The 19,775-nt window shown below is 39.4% G+C and overlaps 1 protein-coding gene across 1 annotated transcript in view; it reads right to left on the bottom strand.

The window, feature by feature from the left end:
• LOC141787362 (CUB and sushi domain-containing protein 1-like) overlaps positions 1 to 19,775 on the bottom strand; it is a 580,923-nt gene that overhangs the window by 18,904 nt on the left and 542,244 nt on the right. The window contains exons 63-71 of the mRNA XM_074665649.1: positions 13,776 to 13,949; positions 13,586 to 13,652; positions 12,555 to 12,661; positions 7,816 to 7,889; positions 6,521 to 6,632; positions 6,177 to 6,356; positions 5,612 to 5,674; positions 4,726 to 4,887; positions 2,757 to 2,869 (exon numbers count right to left, since the gene is read on the bottom strand). Coding sequence (XP_074521750.1) covers positions 2,757 to 2,869; positions 4,726 to 4,887; positions 5,612 to 5,674; positions 6,177 to 6,356; positions 6,521 to 6,632; positions 7,816 to 7,889; positions 12,555 to 12,661; positions 13,586 to 13,652; positions 13,776 to 13,949 — 1,052 coding nt within the window. The remainder of the gene's footprint in view (positions 1 to 2,756; positions 2,870 to 4,725; positions 4,888 to 5,611; positions 5,675 to 6,176; positions 6,357 to 6,520; positions 6,633 to 7,815; positions 7,890 to 12,554; positions 12,662 to 13,585; positions 13,653 to 13,775; positions 13,950 to 19,775) is intronic.

Here is a 19,775-nt window from a genome sequence, read left to right as displayed (position 1 = left end):
TTCTTAAGTCTTAATCAAAGTAATCTGACATGTCGAACCAGAATATTTTAATTTGACCCCAATTAGCAGCGTTGTTAAAGTTTTCCTCCTGTAATTCACTGAAAATAATCATCCCAGCATGTGCAAACATTTTCTGCATCACCACTTTCCTGTTGAACAAGAGAGAAGCAACAAACCACAGCAGCCCTCCACACAAGTGACTGAAGAAATCATGCCAGAAGTGTTGCTGGTTGAACTTCCAAGTAGATGCAAAATATAAAGGTGCCAGATTCAAAGTTGTTGCAACTCACGGAGGAAAGGCTTAATCTATCCTTTGCTGTGCCCACACATTCCTGTCACACCTTTTCCCCAACAAGCTAAAAAAGAGCAACAAGCCACAGAAAACAACTGTGAAAAGTATGCTGTGATGTGTTGCTTGCTGGTCTTTCGGGGAGATACAAAATCTGAAGATGTCAGATTGAATGTGCTAAAGGAACCCCGTGGCTCTTTCCAAAGAAAAATCTTTGACAGTGCGGTCAAGAACCTTGACTACCATGGCATGCTCAGTTAGGGTTGTAACTTTAAGAAGTGATTGGAGTTAAATACAAACTTGAGCAGTCTCAAACCACCAAAAGCTACATCTAAACTTTTCTTGAAGCTTAATGGCTTCATCTGCACTTCCAAGGCTTCTGACAATGTTGATCAAGTACACAAGTGTCACATTATGAGCTGTGGGCTGGGGAAAACAAGCGCCTGAAGTTTTGGATTCATGTAGCATCCATAGATACAGCTCCAGAAAAAAAGACAACCAAAAAAAACAAATCTGATGAACTATTCCAAGAATGTTAACTCATGTATCACATCAGATCTGACAACAGGCTGTCATTAAGCCTCTTCTCAGTTTGTAGCCCACTTAGTAAGACCTAGTAGTGAAGCACGTCTTGGGGATCAATGACCAACTTTTCAGATCTCCTACTGTAGCTCACTAGACTATTTGCCAAAGCTTCCCTTTTTATGTATTTGCTTTGTTTACGGTAAAAGTTGTAAAAAAAAAAAAAAAAAGGAAAAGAACTTGATGTTGAGGAAAAAAACTTCTAAGTGGGGCCATTAGCTGCACTTGCATGTAGGTGTCACACTGAGAACATAAACTTTGACTAATTGAGGTGAGATAATAGCAAATAAGTTCCACGGTGACATTATAGCAAATTACAATCCACCTTTTTAAATTTTCACACATTTTCTTGTTCACTTACAGCAAATTACTACAAAAAGGCAAGTACAAAGAGTTAGGAATTAGAACATGATCCCAGGGCAACACAATCTGTGTTTTTTTTTTTTTTTTTGTAATGTGTGTAATTGTTAAGTGTATTGGAGATTGCTCAGCCCTTGTTTTTCCAAGTCAAAAAAAGAACGTTAAAAATAATGCTCTACATTCTTGCTAAAAGCAGCGGATGGATTCACTTTTTTCCCACAAAGATACTGGTAAAGTGATCTCTAGTGTACATAAGAGCTACACATGATCCTCGGGTAAATCTAATGTAAGCTGCTCTTTGCTCGACAGATTCCTAGAGCAACACAGTTGCTGAAGTTCCCGGTTCTGGCTGTATTGATAGGTATCCATCACAGCGCTGAGTCTCCACAGAGGTGCAGGGCTAAGTAGTCTGTTGCTTTCATCTTTTGAATCAGTATTACAACCGTCAATCATCACATCGAGCCCTCTGCAGTCATCATGGCAACTCTCTGATGGCTCACAAAGCTTTATTGATTTTAACTCAAAAAGTTTTCCATGATCACAAACTGAACTTACTGTGAGAGCCCTTATCAGCTCTAAACACTGCATTTAATCTTTAGTCCCTTTTCAAACAGTCTTTGTTACCTTTGATAAAGCTGTTTCCCATTTAGTCAAAGCTGAGTCATATTTTTCTCTAGTGCAGTTACATGTCTTAAGTCACCACATAAGAGTTGTGTTCATGTTTTTGATAATAGAAAGAATGAAAACAGGGAACACATCAACTACTCAGATCTTTGAGTTGAGTGGATGAAAAACTGCATGTTACAATGCATTTTTCTAAAGTCTATGAAGGCAACAGTGGGTGAAAAAGCTGTGCTCTGTTTGCTCTGCAGAAAAGTTCACCTTAAAATTCAGATAGCATAAAGATATGACATGTTGGAGATCATTACCTTTGGAAACTCCCTGAAATGCAAACATTAACCAATTTTGTTTGGTATTTGGCCTTGAAATATGTTTCAAGAAAGATAACATTGTAAATACAAAAAGAGAGGAGAAGGTCATTTATGGTAACAAATACAAGAAAAATATGAATAGAGTTACACTTTCATACTTTCTTCTAATGTTGATTATTTCATGGAATAACTTATTTCCTGCACCTTTGTCATGGAAAACAAAGCTTTTTGGTAATCCACATCCTTCCTCTATTTGAAAGATGTTAATTAGAGCTCTTTGTATTTCAAAATCTGTTTTGCATAATGTGGCTGAGGATTTGTCTGGAATTTCAATGCGCCACTCTCGTGAGACCTCGTCTAGTGGTGGGTGGGGGTTGAGTAATGTGATGTCGACATTGCAACATTAGTTTTACATTAGGGCGGGAAAATAATTAAACTTGATCGTTTATTGGTGTTAATGACACGTTTGTATCCAGTTAAAATGATTCGGTAAAAAATATCCATGTATTTACAGGGGGAATAATGGTGCAGATGAGTTATATCTGTTAATTTTAAAATACCTTTTGCAGAAAATATGAGGAAGAGTGACTTACATATCCATCCATTGCCCAGTTGTCGTTTTTAAACTTGCTGAGCGAATGTTCTGTGGGTCCCTTCACCTGGTAGACCTTCAACAGCAGCTGGTTCTCCTCTGACTTATAGGTTCCTGATGATAACAGAAGCAGCAGAAAGAAAGGAACTGATATTTAAGAACAAAGTACAGAGTTAACCTGATATCATTTAAATACCAACAATTTGGCTTTCAATTTGTGGTGGCACCTGGCAGGGAACGTGACAGACACTCAGACAAAGTTACAAGGGGGCGTTGAAACAAAAAAAGACAGACAGACCGGCAGGTTTGTATGAAAACAGACAGACGGGTTGAATGACAGGCAGCGAAAAGTAGACATTTTGACATTTCAAATTATCATACTCCATTTCCTTTACCAAGCACCTGACACATTACCAGGGAAAAGTGACATTTTCCCTTCAGCTACTTGTCTCTACTTGGTTAACTATAGTGCCAACACAGAGACTGTTCCTGTTCAATTTGACAAGTCCATCCGTAAGAAATATCACAGCTTTAAAATGAAAGCTTGTTTTTGCACCCAAGTCTTGCACCTGCAGAAAATCTGTCATGACCTGGGATCAAGCTGAGCCATTGATTATGAAATGTCATTGCAAAATGTCAGAACATGCATGTGTGTCAGTGGGAGAGTCAGGTAGTGATTTTAAAGATGCTCCAACACTTGTTTTAGTGGTTTTCACTCAGAAATATTTGTTTTGCTTTTTTTTGATCATAAAACATACTTAACTCCACATTTCATATTACAATCCATCTTTTCTGATGTATTTAAATCAGGATATGTCATTTATTGTTTGTGACAGTCTGTGCCTGCTTATGTTATGTGCTTTTTGTATTTTTATACTATCAACCGACTGGGGACTACTTACCCAAACCCTAGCATATAAATTAGTTATCAAGGCTTCATCCAGTTAATATACATTACTGTATAAGATTACATCATGTCAACAAATCTGCCTATAATAAAGAGATGTCATAGTTATTGTAGCGTGGGTCTATGGTTAAAGTTGTTTTTCCTGCAGACCTGTGTTTTTATCCTGAACATGCAGAGGTGAAGAAAAATATTATTTGATGGACAGGTAAAACTCCCCAAAAGTTCCCGGAATGTAATTTTATTCAGGATATTAATGGCTACTTTCTTTGCATGCTCCACCGTTTTTGCACCCAGAACATCTTGGCTTGACTGAGACTTTGAAAATTTGAATGCACCAACTATCGCTTTCAGCAAGTTGCTAAGCATAAACAATAAGTATGTAAGAAAGTTGGATCTTTGTTAAACCTCTTGTTGATATATTTACATCAGCAAATGTGTTTCTTTTATAGATATTCATGATGGATTTTAAATTTGCAAATAACCATGACCTAAAATTTTATTGTACTGATAACAAAGGTGGATATTCACCACACTTTTAAAGGCGGGATATTGTTTTGTTCTATAATCTGAACATGAATACAAAGTAACAATGCTGGCTGTTCTTACTGTGCATGTGCAGATTTTTAAACTGCTCTATTTTTATATGTTGTAGAAATACATGAATCTGTCTTTAAACTGCACAAAATGCTCTGTTTAAAAAAAAAAAAAAAAAAAAAGAAAAAAAAAAGAAATCACAGGATCTTCACCAGGCTTGCTAAAATGATGAGGTAATGGGCCTAAAGCACCAAGGTCTTCCCATTGGTCTGCCCCTAACAGGCCACGAGAGATCTGGCCAATCAGAAGGAAGGGGGGTTTGTGAAAATTCAAGTAATGTAACTTATAACAGACTTTGTGAAAGCACACTGAAGCTCAGGCAAAAACTGATTACAAATGTTTTTTTGGTTTTGTTGGCTTTGTATTCCGCCTTTTAAGTCATAAAGCACTTAAATAAAATACTTAAATTTCACAGATGTATTTATGAAAACATGTATAATTGATTTTAGGTAGGCTTCTTCTTTCTTACCTGACAGTCTGATTGACACCCCGCTGGTCTCCAGTAATGTGACATTAACCCTGCTGCTGGTAGCGTTGAATCCAGTAACAGTAAATGTGGTGGCTTGTCTCTTCCCGAGATATTCATAAAAACCACTCCACTCTGAGTTTGGAGAGAACACGTCAACTGGAACTGTAAAATGAGGCAGAAACAAAACCAACAATTAATAAAAAATTAAAAAAATCGGCTTATTCTGCTTCTATGTACAGTTAGACAACACTTATTTCTTCATGTGAAAAGAATATATTTAGCATTAGAATCAGAAAAAAACCTAATTGTTCCCCAAGGGGAAATTACATCTCATCCATACAGGGTTACACACTTGCGTTTTTCAGGAAAGTAAGACACGATTCCTCTTTTTCACTTTTTATTTCACTGCCACAGTGGGCTGGTCTCAGCCTGTCTGAATCCCTCACCTAAAAATGACTTATTCAAAACTCTGAGGCTTCAGCATCTTTGGAGAAATTGCACATTTTCAGTCTTCTTCACTGGACTTCTCGAAATGCACATACTAATGATAAAAATCTGACTTCAAACTTACAAGGTATTACAGAGTGTTGCACTTGAATGTTTACTCTGAGTTTTATAACTTTAACTAAGTCTGCTAGTCTAGACATAGAACCTCAGTAGTCAGCAATCATTACAACCCCCTCTGAATAAGAACATTCCTCTTAGAAATACTTTGTAACAGTCATCTTTATTAGAAAATGGTGAATTAAAGAGTTTTTAAATCTGAATTACACTAAAGCTGGCCTGTAGTGTAGCACATAAGTGCATTATGTTTATTAAATACCCATGGTTTGAGAGGAAGTATGGATATATGTGTCTGTTCACTTCTTTTTTTTCCTTCACATACCTCGAATCTTGTTCTTCTGGACGTCAGACTCTCCTCTGCCTTTGGGATTAACTTTTACACCAACTGAAAGATAAAACAGAATGGGCAAAGCTTACATTATGGTTAATCTGTTTGAGAGCATGTGGTTTGAACAGAACTGGAAATAAATGATGCATGAAACCAATTTAATCTGATATTGAAAAATCAAAGTATTTGTTGATGAAGGAAAAGATCCACAGATTAAAACTGGAAATACACACGGAGCACAAAGAAAACAACTGGCCCTGTTTTCCATCAGGTCTCAAACCTGATTTGTTGTCAAACATTTCGGCACTCTCAGCCATCTGCTTCTTGTCTGTGAGACTTGATATGGCCATGATTATGTAATTTGGAAAAAATAGATGAAACATCGCAACAGCTGTCATGGTATGCCCCAGGCTGGCATGAGAGAGTAATATATACATCGCTGGGGGATAACAATTTGTATTTATCTTGTATGAGTTTCTGACACACTGTTCAGGTTTTAGGCACAACATCGACCCATTTTATACAAGCACTGCTTGTCAAGATACAATCTGATGTATACCTTTACAGAGCGGGGGTTTCCCCGACCACCTCCCATCACTTTTGCAGGTTCTGTGCTCTGATCCTCCCGCTAGATAAAATCCATCTTGACAGGTGTAGATCAGCGTATACCCCAAGGTAGGCAGGTCCATAGATCGAACATCTACATTACTGGGGGTCTCTGGCTGTCTGCATGAATGAGCTGATTGAAGAGGGAGAGAAAAACATACTGGGTGAACTAACAATGGGTCACTCTGCCTCAATAAAATAAACTGTTCTGTTATTCGAAACACTCAAGCTGAAAAAACACGCAGTCTGATAAATTTCCATATCACAAATACACCCAGGGATTAAGTCTTTTCTTACCTATGCATTCAGGCTGAGTCCCACTCCAGGTGAGATTTTCAAGGCACGTTCTTGTGGTTGAACCGAGGATGTGGTAGTTCTTACGGCACTTGAAAGAAATCTTACTGCCGACCTACATGATTGAAAAGAAAGAAAAAAAAAAATCACAAAATAGAATGGATGCTTGTTTCAAAAAATAACTTTCATTAATTTACTGCCAAGCTGTGTGTGCCCAAACATGAAGGAACAGGGAACCTGCTTTTTAACTTTGAACTCTACACAGTGTAAGTGATAATTGTTTCCTGTGTTAGTCGATAGGAAAAGATAAAAGAACATTATCCTATTTTTCCCTCACAAAGCATGTTTGCTAAAGTTCAATCACAAGTAGTAAAGTCAATATACTTGAATACCACCACAGTGTCCATATCTACTGTAGGCTGTACACAGTTTGGCCTCTCACACAGTTTTATCATCTGTTAAGTCCAAACTTGGGAATCTTGGTGGCATTGTTTTTCTGGCCTTGAGCTTTGATCTGATGTCAATGTTTGATTGTCTCTTATCTGTCCAATAATAATAAAAAAAAACCTTTGCAAATCTAAAGCCCATCTAATCTAAGGTAGGGTTTACTACTGCTGCAGTTAGTTGTCCAATTTCACATTAGTTTTGATACATACTTTGACCACTAAGGAGAGCTAGATTACTGCTGTCACATTTGACATAGTGTACTTAGCGGTCTTATATACTTTCTTCTGACAGATTCTCATCATGTTTTCATTTGAAGCTCTAACACTGAACATACATATTTAAACCTGCATTTCAAAAATGTTCTGCTGACTAATTTTCTAGCAGTTGTAAAATTAAATTTAGACTAACTGACAAATCCAAGTCAACACAACACCCTACAAACATGGTAAATGGAGCACAATTTATAAAGCTTGGATAAACACAAGATCACAGAGTATACAGATAAATGCTGAAATAAGGGTTGACAAGGGTCATCAAAATTTGCATCTACACAACCACCAGCCTGCGGTCAGCCATACAGGTAACCCTCCACACACCCCAAGGTGGTTATAACCAAACACAGTGTGAATACAACCTAGTTTAAAACTGACTAATTTGTCACACTATGCTTTGCCATCTGTCATCCATTGTTAATTTATTGTTCATGATAGCACTTTGACAGAAACTCCAATAGTGGTGGGTGGTTAAGCTTAGGCACATTTCGTCAGTATTCAAACCAACTACCAGTGATTACAGAGCTGACCAGGGAGGATGACATATTCTGTCTTAATACACTGTCAGCTGATTCTCACCTGAAATCCCTGGGCCATGATTGGGATACCGTAGGCAGGAGTTCCAGGATCCCGGCAGCTGTTGAAAGCGGGGTCTGAAAATGGAAACACAAAGATACACAAACTTAGAGTTATATCATTACATATTTCTAAAATCATCATTCACACTCAAGAAATATTGAGAAAATTGAGCTTAAAATGTTCAGAGAACTGTCTTTTATTCAAAGTAGATTGAATAAGCAACATTAACAGTGGTGCAGAATTTTTTGCTGGACACTTTTTTCCTTGTTTTGTAAAATCACTCACTGGGAAGCATGTCAATACTTCCCCTGAATTTTGACATTGCAACTTTCCAAAAAGAGTACTCTGGAAGCTTGACCTCCACAACAAACAAAATCAAACACACAATAACGAAGCTTTTTGACCTCTCTATTTACGCTTTCACTTTCATATAAGTTTAAGAAGGATGCTAAGTTGTTAAGTGCATCACTTGAAGAAAAGCAAGACTTGTAGAGCTTCATCAGCCACTGCTCTCCTTGGTTCTCTGTGGGGAGATTTTCTGCCCGTTCCCTATCAGATCATCATAACACCAATTTTCATGGCATTTGATTGATTTTCCATGTAGAGCTGCCATTATTTCCTCTTGAGTACCTTAAATCTGCTTGTTGGTTTGCCCTTCTGAATCACTGAGCATCTTGGGCTTTTGGCCTCAAATGTCACCTTTGCCTTTCACATGTGATCATGCTGTCAAGTAATAAAAATACCCATCTCTCTCTGTACACGGATTGGTGTGGCTGTGGTAAGGTCATCCATGAATCCCCTGACAGTGGACTGTTTACTTCTGTTTGTGGTCTTTTTGCCTTCTGAACTCTGGTGTCATCAGGACATTTTCTTCCCATGAAACATAAGGCTAAGGGCGCTGGATTTTTTAATGTAATTAGGGATCAGGCCCTTAGATGTACTGTAGTGGTATACGGAAACATCAGTCATATTACAGAAAACAGATCCATAAGCAGTTGTGCTGCTGAGTTGGATAACAGTGAGGCAGATTCTCCTCTCCTTGGCTCCCCGAATGAGTAGACTGAGAACTCCCTTTACAGGGAGAAGCTATTACCAGTAAACATTATTGAAAAAATATGTCAACAGACTTGTCCTGGGTCATGTATGTGCCCTTCCTTCAGGCAGATGGAGAGACAACCATCTTACTGCTTCATGAGCTAAGAGACAGTTAAAACTGCCTGATCAGTGTGGAGCTTAAATCTTTGGGGATAAAGCGTTCTTCTGGTTGCTGGAAAAATGCCCTCAGTCAATATTCTCAGCATAAGCTTCCAAGATTTCAGTGTAGTTTGGGGGTATTTCTTGTTTACTTTGAGTGGTACCACAGAGAGTACAGGAGTAGATGAAGATACAGTGCTTGACAGCTTCATGGACCTCTCCAGGATGGTGATTCTATCTTGGGGGTATTTTTCATTCACTGCTGGTCCAGGTATTGTTTTCATGCAGGCCGACTGTCCCTGTGGATTGCTAAAGATAAGACAAACACTTCCTCCTTTGTAAGGGCGAACACTTGCTTTTACCAGTGGACTGATACTGTGAAGTGACATTGGGTTATCTCATACCTCCAGTGCTGAAAAAGAAAGTCAAGGCAGAAGTGCAGGAAACTGCAGTTCTTCAAATGTGTCCACTTGAGTCCAGTTGTAAAAGCCACGTCAACCTTTTTGAAGCCCACTCCATGATGTCATTTATTGAGAGCCAGAGTGAACATGTCTGGTAAGAGGTAGGTACTTGTTGGCCAGGTGGATTGACCATGACCTTGACTATCTGTGTGTGCTTGTGCAGGGTTGGATCTCCTAACCCAGGGCCTTATCATTTTTAGAGACTTTCTTTCACAGAGATGCTGTAGATTTTTACTCAGTTTTTCTATCTGAAGTTCCTGCTTGAGCAAATTCAAGCACTCACCAGGCACCCTTTGAAACAGGAACAAACAAAACATTTGGGATAATGATTTAAGGGAACACAATTCTTCGGAGGGCTGTCTGGCATGGCACTTGAGGTGGTCCACATGTCTTCTTTAGGTTTGCATAGAGAAATCTCCAGGACAGTGTTTGCTTCCTGTCTTGATAGTACTTTGTCTGAACCAGACTTCAAATCTGTTTTATCTACATGAATATCTGTCTGCACTGTTACATCCTCTGATTGTTTATCTTGAGCTCTCTTACAATCATCAAGATTTTCTGCAGTGGCATTTGACTTTGCAACCCTGTCCGGCCAATTTAGCCTTCACTGTGCATATGTTCTTTTGATGGCAGCTACAATTGGATCTGTCAAGGTGAGTCCCTCCCCCTCTCTCTGGAGAATTACTGGGGGTATTGCGTTTTTATGTAGTCGGCTTGGTGCCTTCTGAGATCTGCTCAGGGTCACTGACCATCACTGGCCATGCCAGTCTTCTTAGTTCCTCAACAGACTTCCATGTGTTTCCCAAGAGGCGGTCAGGTTGGTTTGGAGGATGTTTTGACTGATGCATGTGAGAGGGAGCACTACAGTAAGCTTTCTTTCTATAAATCCCCACCTTGGTTAGAATATTACAGACTAAAATCCATACAAAAAGAGTAAATCACAGCCAGTGGCGTTTTCTCCCAGAGGCCAAGGGAAGCCATGCCTCCTCTCTTTTTTTAGACTGTAGCTGTGATTTAATGAAAATATTCCTTTTTAACAGTTTCGATAATTCTTCTGTGTTTTGTCACTGTCATCTCCTCCTTATTTCTCTCCTCTACTTATTGAGCATTTTACAATGTGTAAAACAGCGCCCTCATAAATGCTCTGTGGCGAATGCGTGGTGAAAATACAATACTGCACGCTGTTGTCCGCAAGGAAGCCAAGCCGAGTTGGCGTCCCTTGGTGAAAAAAAAAAAAAGATTAACCAATCAGATGAAGCTGCAGTCATGACACTGCTTACTTGTGATTGGCCAAGACTGTGTCAAGGGAAGCCACCCCGTCTTTGGTCTCAACCCAATCAAATCACAGTATCGTCATCATCGAGCCACTGAATGAAATCAGGGAGGTTAGCACATTAGCAGTGTGCAAGAAGCGGCCGGTTGTGTGTTTAAGTGGGCGGTTGAATGAATTAATAAGATATTTAAGCTAAGTCAAGAGGACAATGTACGTGTGTGAATGAGTGAGTGAGGGTGGGAGAGTGAAAGGGTGTGTGTCGGTGTTCAAAGTAAGTAAAATGAGCGCTCTCTGGGCGCTCTAACAGGTCGTTCCGTTACATGAAATAGCGATATACAAACTGCAACATAGTCTTTTATGTACCACATTCCCTGAAACTCATACAGATTAGAGGCTTTGTCTCACTTGGCTTCCTCAAAAAAAAAAAACCCACGCCACAACACTGATTACGGCAGGGGGTTTTTGAAAAATGAGGTTCATCTATGGTTAGCATACCAGGGCAAATTAGTTCTTTTAATAGTTTTGTTTTATAGATTATCCAGCTTTACAAAGTAAATGAATAGGACAAAAATATGTGCTCTCCATAGCGATCACAAAATTATTTATCTTTTTTTTCTTGTGATGTCATATCTTCTCCAAAGACTTAAAAAAAACTTTTTAGCTTTTATTTGATTAGACAGTTTAAGAGTAAAAGGAAAGGTGGAGTGGACATGCATCCAACAGGGCAAGGCTGGGGGGTCTTGAACTATAGCCTCTATACATAGGGAGCTGACTACCAGCTGAGCTGGTAGAGTCTCAATGCGATACTACATCTCGTTAAAAAATGAGCCTCATGCTATCAGAACAGTGATCACACAAATATATATATGTCTATCCAAAAATGAATGACTTCTTTCTGAGATAAAATCATCAAAGAAAGCAAATGCTGACAGCAAAATGACACTCTTCATCTGTTTAAAAGATAACATCTTTAGCTCTATCTGTGCAGGAATACTAATGTTATAGTTTGTACAAAAGAATCCTCTACAATCTTGTTTACCAACAATCAGATTTTACAACTTTATTCACGACTTTTTAATGATTTCTGTCACATTTATAGAATGTGTTTGATAGGAACATTTCTTAAAGGTTCATTTGAATGTGAAAATGTGACTTAAATTCAGTCCAGTTTAAAGTGTGTTCTCAGTGAAGGTCTGTTTAGAGTGAATTCATTTTGTACTGTATGTTATCTTTTCTTTTTACAACAATGTTACAAAAATTGATGCTGAGAAAACAGATGCATTTCAAAGTCATTGACTGTGTTTTTTTTCATTCATTACATGGATGATAATGACCCAAAGGTTGTCTGTAGTAATTGTAACAGAAGAGAACTCATTATTATGTAATGTTTTAGTATCAAGTGGTATTATATACTGCTAGAGTCAGGAGCCTTCGTAGGGTGTGCTGTTTCAGAAAAGTGTTAAATTTAAAGTTTTGCAGATTTTCCATCATCTGAACTCACACAAATGAGAAAAACAAACAACCTAATCCATAAAACACATGCACAGGACCAAAAACTGCACTGCAGAGCAAGTAGCTCCCTGCCTGCTTTTTGCAAACACAGCTCTTTTTGTTACAGTGATTATGCCTACATGTGGGGTAAATTTGGCCCCATTACAATTAACGTCAAATTCTCAAACACTGATACTAACACCCAGAGTGCCAAGAGCTTGTAGTAGCTACTTGGCTGTATTTAGAAGCACCATCACACTCGGACCTCCAGTGATCATTACAACAATTCCACATTTGTGTGATAAAATGTTGGTAATTACCTATACAGGCTGGTTGTTGGCCACTCCAAATCCCATCAGCTTGACAAACTCTTGAAGCAGAGCCAACCAGCAGGTAGGGGGCATGGCAGTAGAATCTGACCTCAGACCTGTATCAGAAAAAAAAAAACACACACAATCATCCATCTATTTCCTGTTGCTTTTCCTGTTCAGGGTCAGGAGTGGTTGGAGCCTATCCTGACTGTGCGGTGGGAGGCGGAGTACACCCTGGACCCAGGAAACCGAAGAGGGAACACACACATGCATGAGGAGAACATATAAACTCCACACAGAGAGGCCTGCCTTGCCTGAGCCAGGGTTCAAACTCATGACCTCCTTGCTGTGAGGCATCAGTGCTCACCACTGAGCAGCATGCAGCACAATCAAACAATGATAAAATGGCAAAGAATAACAGGATGTGTTTTCTTCCCTCTTTTGTTGTCCATAGGAAGTGATCCCTGCAAAACAGCATCTCTTGATCTAACCACTTTACCTTTGGTTTCAATCTTTTTCTTGTTTTTGTTCACAAACCTAAATCGACTTTGTCCTTGCAATGCTTCAAACTGACATCAAACAGACACGAGGGCAAAATGTGTCTAATGTGTTAAGATGCCCTTTTCAAGAGCTGAAAACCTTGACAGAACAAAGAACATCTCCTGAAGAGGTGAACGGTAAAGGCAGCTTCATCCCTCACTTTGAAACACATTTATAGAGCAGCACATGCCTTACAAGTCTTCTATAATTAAAAAACAGCATCTTTATGCATAAATTTTGGGTTATTACAGTACAGATTGACAATTCTTTTAAAGTAACAAAATTAGTATGTTAATTAGTTATCTTTCACAGGGGGTTGATTCCTTTTCAAAATCAAAGTCACAGCAGGCGGCCACAAAAATTGTGCAAGTCATTGTAATGAAGTACAAGTTTTCAAAAAGCTCAAAGCTTTTATGCTGCGTCTCTTTATGTCTTTATTTACTCATCGGAGATAAACATAAAAAAACAGTCTGATTCAACACCAGTTTTTCACAACTTACCGGTAGGAATAGATGTTTCCCTCTCTGAATCCACCTCCAGGAGACCCAGGGTCCCCACACAGGACCGCTAAAATGGAACAGCAAATGAAATGAAGACTTTGTTTTTTATCTGCAAACTTAACTTGGCAAGGCAATCACGTACATCTGTTAAAGTCTAAATATTAACTGATGAAAAGTCCTGGAAACTTACGCAGACACTGTGGGATGTCTCCTGTCCACGTCCCGTTCCCCTCACACGATAACACAGCAGGAGTGGACAGCTGGTATCCATGGAAACAACTGTAGCTAACACTTGATCCCCATGAATAGTCAGTTCCTTCGACTTTCCCATGAAGCACTTGAGGAGGAGGTCCACACTGGATCACTGAAACAGATTAATGTTTAAGGTTACCAACAGGGCTGACAGTTTTCTGTCACAAACAAAACAGTGGTTCAACTGTTTTCCTACCACTGAGCTGTAACTTCCTGTTTTGAATCTCTGCTTTAGTGCTTTTTGTGTGCCTGTGTGAGTTGACATGTTTGGATAAAATTTGCATGTTTTGTCAACCAGGTGCTTGGTTTTCCTTTTTATCCAAATACAGCTGTTGGCTGTGACTGTGTGTGTGTGTTTCTGTACAGTCTAATCCTACCTGGCTTCCTTTAGTTTCTTTAGTACACACTGTAGAAAACACCAAACTTAGGCACTGACAGATGAAGAACTGAGCACTACAAAGACTTTCTACACTGATACTGCAGCTGGCAGTGTGAAATGACAGCTTGTGATATGATGTGACCGTACTGACTAATATTGTTATAGATTTATAATTAATGTCACATTATGTAATTATCCATACTTTTATCTTCAGTGAAAAAATAAACAAATAACACATAATTTGATGAGCTTTAAGACTGTCAGAGTCGCAAAAACAAACGAGCAGTGAAGCAATGTCCCAGGTGGATATGAAGATGAGAAGGAAATGAGACCAACAAATACAACAATGCTCCTGTGAAGAAAAGCTTAAATTAGATAAAGGTTCAGTCAAATGAAAAGGAAATGAGAAATATTCACACAAAGAGGACACTTAAGTGTTCGGTCACTCTAAGCTTCTCTGCAGCACTCACCAGGCTAAACTGAGGGGCCGTTTACACGACAACGGTTTTAGGGTAAAGCGCAATAGTTTTAGCCTCGCTTTAACACGGAAACGGCCTTTCAGCCAACCTAAAACGCAAACTTTTGAAAACAGCCTCCAGATTGGGACTTTTCTGAAACGCTGCTGACACCTTTGCCGTGCACACGTGCATAGAACAGTACAACAGGACAACAGTACCGTTGTTACGATCGTCGCAAACTACCATGTTGTGCTTGTGCTGCTCAATCTGCTGTATCTGCTGACTGTCTTTCAACAAAATGTGCATCTGTTGCTCCACTTTTTAACTTAGTATTTGCCAATACACCAGATGACCGGCTCAACTCTACTTCAGTGGAGATCTCCCAAAAGCGGCTTCTGGACAAGACAGTTATAGCGCCACCTACAGGCCTGGAATGCTTACTACAGCGTTTTCAGTCCATCAGCGTTTCCGTGTAAACGCAGATTTTTTTCACTGCGTTTTAGTGTTTTCAGATGAAACAAACGGGGCCTAAGACAAACAAACAGCGCTGACCAATGAGACTCTTCCTCTGCTCCCACGCTCCCTGTGATCTCTGGTGTACAATCACAAAGTGCTTACTATGAGGGATATGAATTAACTTAAGACACAGTGGCTACAAATTAGAGGTGTGACAACAGGCAAAAAAAGCAGCAGACAGCTGCAAGCACCATGTGGACTATTACTCAGGTGCCTTTGGACCTGTGAATGGAGAAGCAGAGCACAGGGCCCTCATGTGTGTCAGGCCTTCAAAGATAAGTTAATGAATTGCTGTGGATGCTAAGAGAGTCCCACAGAGGATGTATCAAATTCAGGGCAGAGAGTTTTGTTCAATGTTACGGTTTTTACTGTCCCCAAAGCAGCAGATGAACAAGGTAACTATTTTTTAGTTGCTCAACCAACAGACAAACCATGGCCATCATGCTGACAGAGTTTGTCCTCGAAGGACATTTGGGTCGCTACATTGTCTGTGACGGCCTTTCTGCTTCCACTCAGGTGACTGGTTTTGAGGAGTTCAGAGGGAAAGCTGCGCAAACACTTAAGACTCACTGTGTTAGATTGCTATTTGTGTAATGCTAATGAGTCTCATGGCTCTGCAGCGACTCTGAAACTTGATTTTCTAACTGCTAGTGTACATAACTAATGTTGATGTGAAACGGCTCGGTGGATCAAATCAATTTATATAGATTAAAGAAAGCATCTGGGGTCTTTGATTACACGGTGACATACATTTTCTGCCTGATGATGTTCCACCAGCTTCCTGACAAAACCCATGGTGTTTCTGTGTGTTTGTGTGTGTGTGTGTGTGTGTGTGTGTGTGCACGTGTGTGTGCATGCACAGTTGCATCCACCTGCCGAAACTCTTATGTCCAAGTCAAGTGTGTTATATGAGGATAGATGTGTGTGCATACAACTTCATAACAAACTGATAAGCATCTGTGTGTGTGTGTGTGTGTGTGTGTGTGTGTGTGTGTGTGTGTGTGTGTGTGTGTGTGTGTGTGTGTGTAACTCCCTAAGATAATGATAACCATCTGCATGGTTTCAAACATCTAATAAAGTCAGTGTAATTCTCATCTAACCAGGAGACAGATGGTTTCACGCTCCATTCACTCTGCTATGATGATATACAGTGAGCACAAGCATGCTCGGAGGACGGGAAGCACACACAGTCACACACACGCACATAGACATACAGGCAAAAACAACACACACATGCTGTATATACAGTAGATGCACACATTGACTCTTACAGGAGGAGCCATACAGATACACTTTTGGAAAGTTAGCAGAAATAAAACACGTATTTCTTTTAGAGCACCACTAAATACACACTCCATGGACATCTGGCTTCTCTTCGTGACTGAATTTCTTTGTGTTTTGTTTTCTCCTGCCCTCTCCATCCAACTGTCGATTTCGCTTCTCCTCTGCCAATCTTTTTCTTCTATCCTTTTTGTCTCTCTCAGTCGTGAGCCTTTTGGACGCAGAATCAGAGTGCCATTAACAAAAAAAAAGTGTTTTGAGCTACAAAAATATATCTTTTGTTTGTAACACTGCAGTTTCTTAGCAACAGCAGTTTGCTCTGAGCAAACAAATCAGTCGACTAATTTGGCTTTGTATGTCACCAGTGTCCTGAAGAAGCCTTGCGGCTCCCAAAGGTCATTCTCCCAGAGTCAGAAAGGAGTTTTTATTTTTCCCATCTTGTTTTCTTCACTCTCCAATGTGCTCTGCTTGTTGTTGGTTCCAGTGCCAAAAAAATCAGACACCTTAACAAGCCAGACCTTTCTTATTATCCTGAGCATATTGTTTGACAGTTTCTTTCATGTGACTCCAGTCATGGAGCTGATGGCTACTGAACAGCTAACAGGGATTAAAACGAATAATTAAAGTCTGTCTTCTAAACCAACTTTGTTGTTGGGGATCAAACTACAACTCTCCAAAAATAGAACAAACCCACTCATTGACTTAGCGGTTAATACTCCAGAACAATATTCCTGCAGGTCTCTGATGCCCGGAGAACACTTCAGCCTGTAATTAAAGGTTTCTGAAGTCTTGTTTTATTTGCGTCTCTCCTTTGTAGAGCACACACTGGGTTAGCTCCACATGAGTCTGGTGGGGTAAGTCTCATTTCTTCTGAGGCACACACCTTGACTCATCCTCCCATCATTTTGTTTGCTCATTTTTCTCCACCTTTCCCTCCGTGCTCCTTCACCGAACATGTTCCCTTGCCTCCTCTCTGTCTTGCAGCTTGCTCTTCTTCTGTTTCTCCTTGTACCTTTTGTCTGTGTGTCCTCCTGCACCGGCTCAACTCCTCTTTTATTCTCTCACAGAGTTTCAGCCTCTCCACCTCTTACAGGAATATCTCTCCTGGCACATCTCAGCCAGCCAACACATTTTATGGGCTTAATCCCTTCTCTCACTGTGTGTTTACAGGTTTGGGGGCAGGTATTGATTTGCCTTTCTAAGTTTCTCCCATCGCTCCTTTCCTCTCTGCTCCTTTTTTTCATTGTGGCCTGACTGATGGTTCATCAGATTCTCTTCCCCTTTTTATTCCATCTTTCTCGCTCCATTTTTCTGCCTCTCTTTCCTTTCGTTTTCATTTCTTCACTGTTTTTTCATCAAGTATCTCAGTGCCTCCTCTGGTGTTGGTAAAACGTTGCTTTAGAGGTCCGGAAATTTCATTGCACTTAAATAATTAGACAAAGTTTTTTTCTTATTTCTTTGAAATTACCCCTGGAATTTCATGAAGATTTGGTGAAAATTAGCACATAACTTCTGGCCAGATTCTGTTTTGCAGCGCGCCTGTACTCACAGTGTCTATCACAATCAGATAACGACATTTTACAACCCCACTCTTGGTGAATATCACATCTGAAGCCTTCAGTTGTATCATGTCAAACATTATAGGCCTGATCATAAAGGTTTATCATTTTACATGTGATCTCAATTATACATATCAACAAACTGGGTACTAAAGAACTTGGTGAAATTAAATAACAAATAGCTAACTATCAACTGCTTATTGGGAAATTAATTTATTCTCTGAACATTTCAGAGGTAATTATCAGAGGAAACAATGAACCTAACTTCTGTATTCATGAACTAAGCAGCTATTTATCACCTTCTTCTCTGGAAACAGCAGAAACGTTGGGATACTTTTAAAAACATTTTGTGGTAAGTTGTGATTTATTTCAAATAAATTATTTGCTAATTGTCACCTTCTTACCTTTTAATTTGCAGTAAATTTCAAAGAAACTGGAAAAAAAACAATAACCTACCAATTGTGACTTGCAACAAAAAATTTGGACATTATTTTAAAGAAGTTATGTGCTAATTTCAAAGAAATAAGAAAAAACTTTGTCTAATTATTACGGAAGTGTGATGAAATTTGCGGACCTCGAAAAATAAAGCGTTACCCTGGTGTTTTCCTTTAACACACCTTTGCCATCCTCTCTCCTCCCTTAATTCCTCCATTCTACTCCACCATCCCTACCTCCTCGATCTCTCTTTCCTCCTCACTCGATTCATTCTGCCTGTCAAGCTACACTAGTGCGACTTAAACCTCCTTCATTCAGTGTGTCTCTCTCTGTGAAGATGCCATTCCTCCAAAATATGATCAAATGAAGGCTTGGGAGGGATTGAAGCCAAAGAAAATGGAGGGAATAAAAACAGAGAAGCTATAGAAAAATCATTGTGCAGAGGGAGAAGAAGCCAGAGAAAAGGAGAAAATGCAGTAAAGGAAGTCAGAAGAGAAAAACAGAGGGTGAGGCGGAGGAGAAACAGAAAAAAGAAGAAAGAATGAGCAGTATTTTTCTACCTGTATCCCCCCCTCTTGTTTTCTAACTTTCTCTCTTCAATTTTCCGCCTCTGTCTCACTTTCTATCACCCACAGTATCAGTTACTTCTCTGTTGTCCCCCTCTCTGCATCTCTCTCCCTCTGGTTCTCTCGCAGTAGCCTCCACCGGCTTTTTAAGTTTTTTTCATCTCAGTTCAAAGCATCTGCAACTGCAGGAGCCAGCAGGTGATTTTCTGTTTGTGGGAAGAAGCGGCAGGGAGGGTCTCAGGAAACGTTCACTCTTACTGTTGTGGAGTGTTACAGCCTGAACCCTAAATAAGAGCTGTAGTAAACCTGGGACTCAGTTTATTTAAATGCATTCTTTTTTATTTTCACATTTATGTTATTAAGTAAGAGGATTTCAGAACACACACTCTAATTTAACACCCTGTTATTTGTTAAGAGCTTTGTAAATCTCCACTTGGACTCTGTGTAAGGCACAGTTAAAGTCACAATCTGTTATTTCAGTATGGCATCCAGCAATAAAAATCTATTGTTCTTATTAAATTGTATCTTGTTTTTGTTGGTCTTTTTCTGCGTTTGCACAGATCTATAACAATAACAGCCCTTGTTATTCTTCATGGTTGAGTGCTTTGTTAGAAGATTTCTGCAACGCTGAGACTCAATAAAAATGCTCTGTACCCTGTTTAATTGTGGTATAGAAACCAACAGAATATACTTTCTTTTGTTATCGGTCTCCAAAGATTACTTAAAAAAGGCTTTCATGAAACT

The sequence above is a fragment of the Halichoeres trimaculatus genome, unplaced genomic scaffold (genome assembly GCF_033239565.1).
Source record: "Halichoeres trimaculatus isolate MK-OKI-2021-1 unplaced genomic scaffold, fHalTri1.1 fHalTri1_scaffold_3, whole genome shotgun sequence".
Lineage (NCBI taxonomy): Eukaryota > Metazoa > Chordata > Actinopteri > Labriformes > Labridae > Halichoeres > Halichoeres trimaculatus.
This window is presented reverse-complemented; position numbering and strand designations above follow the sequence as displayed.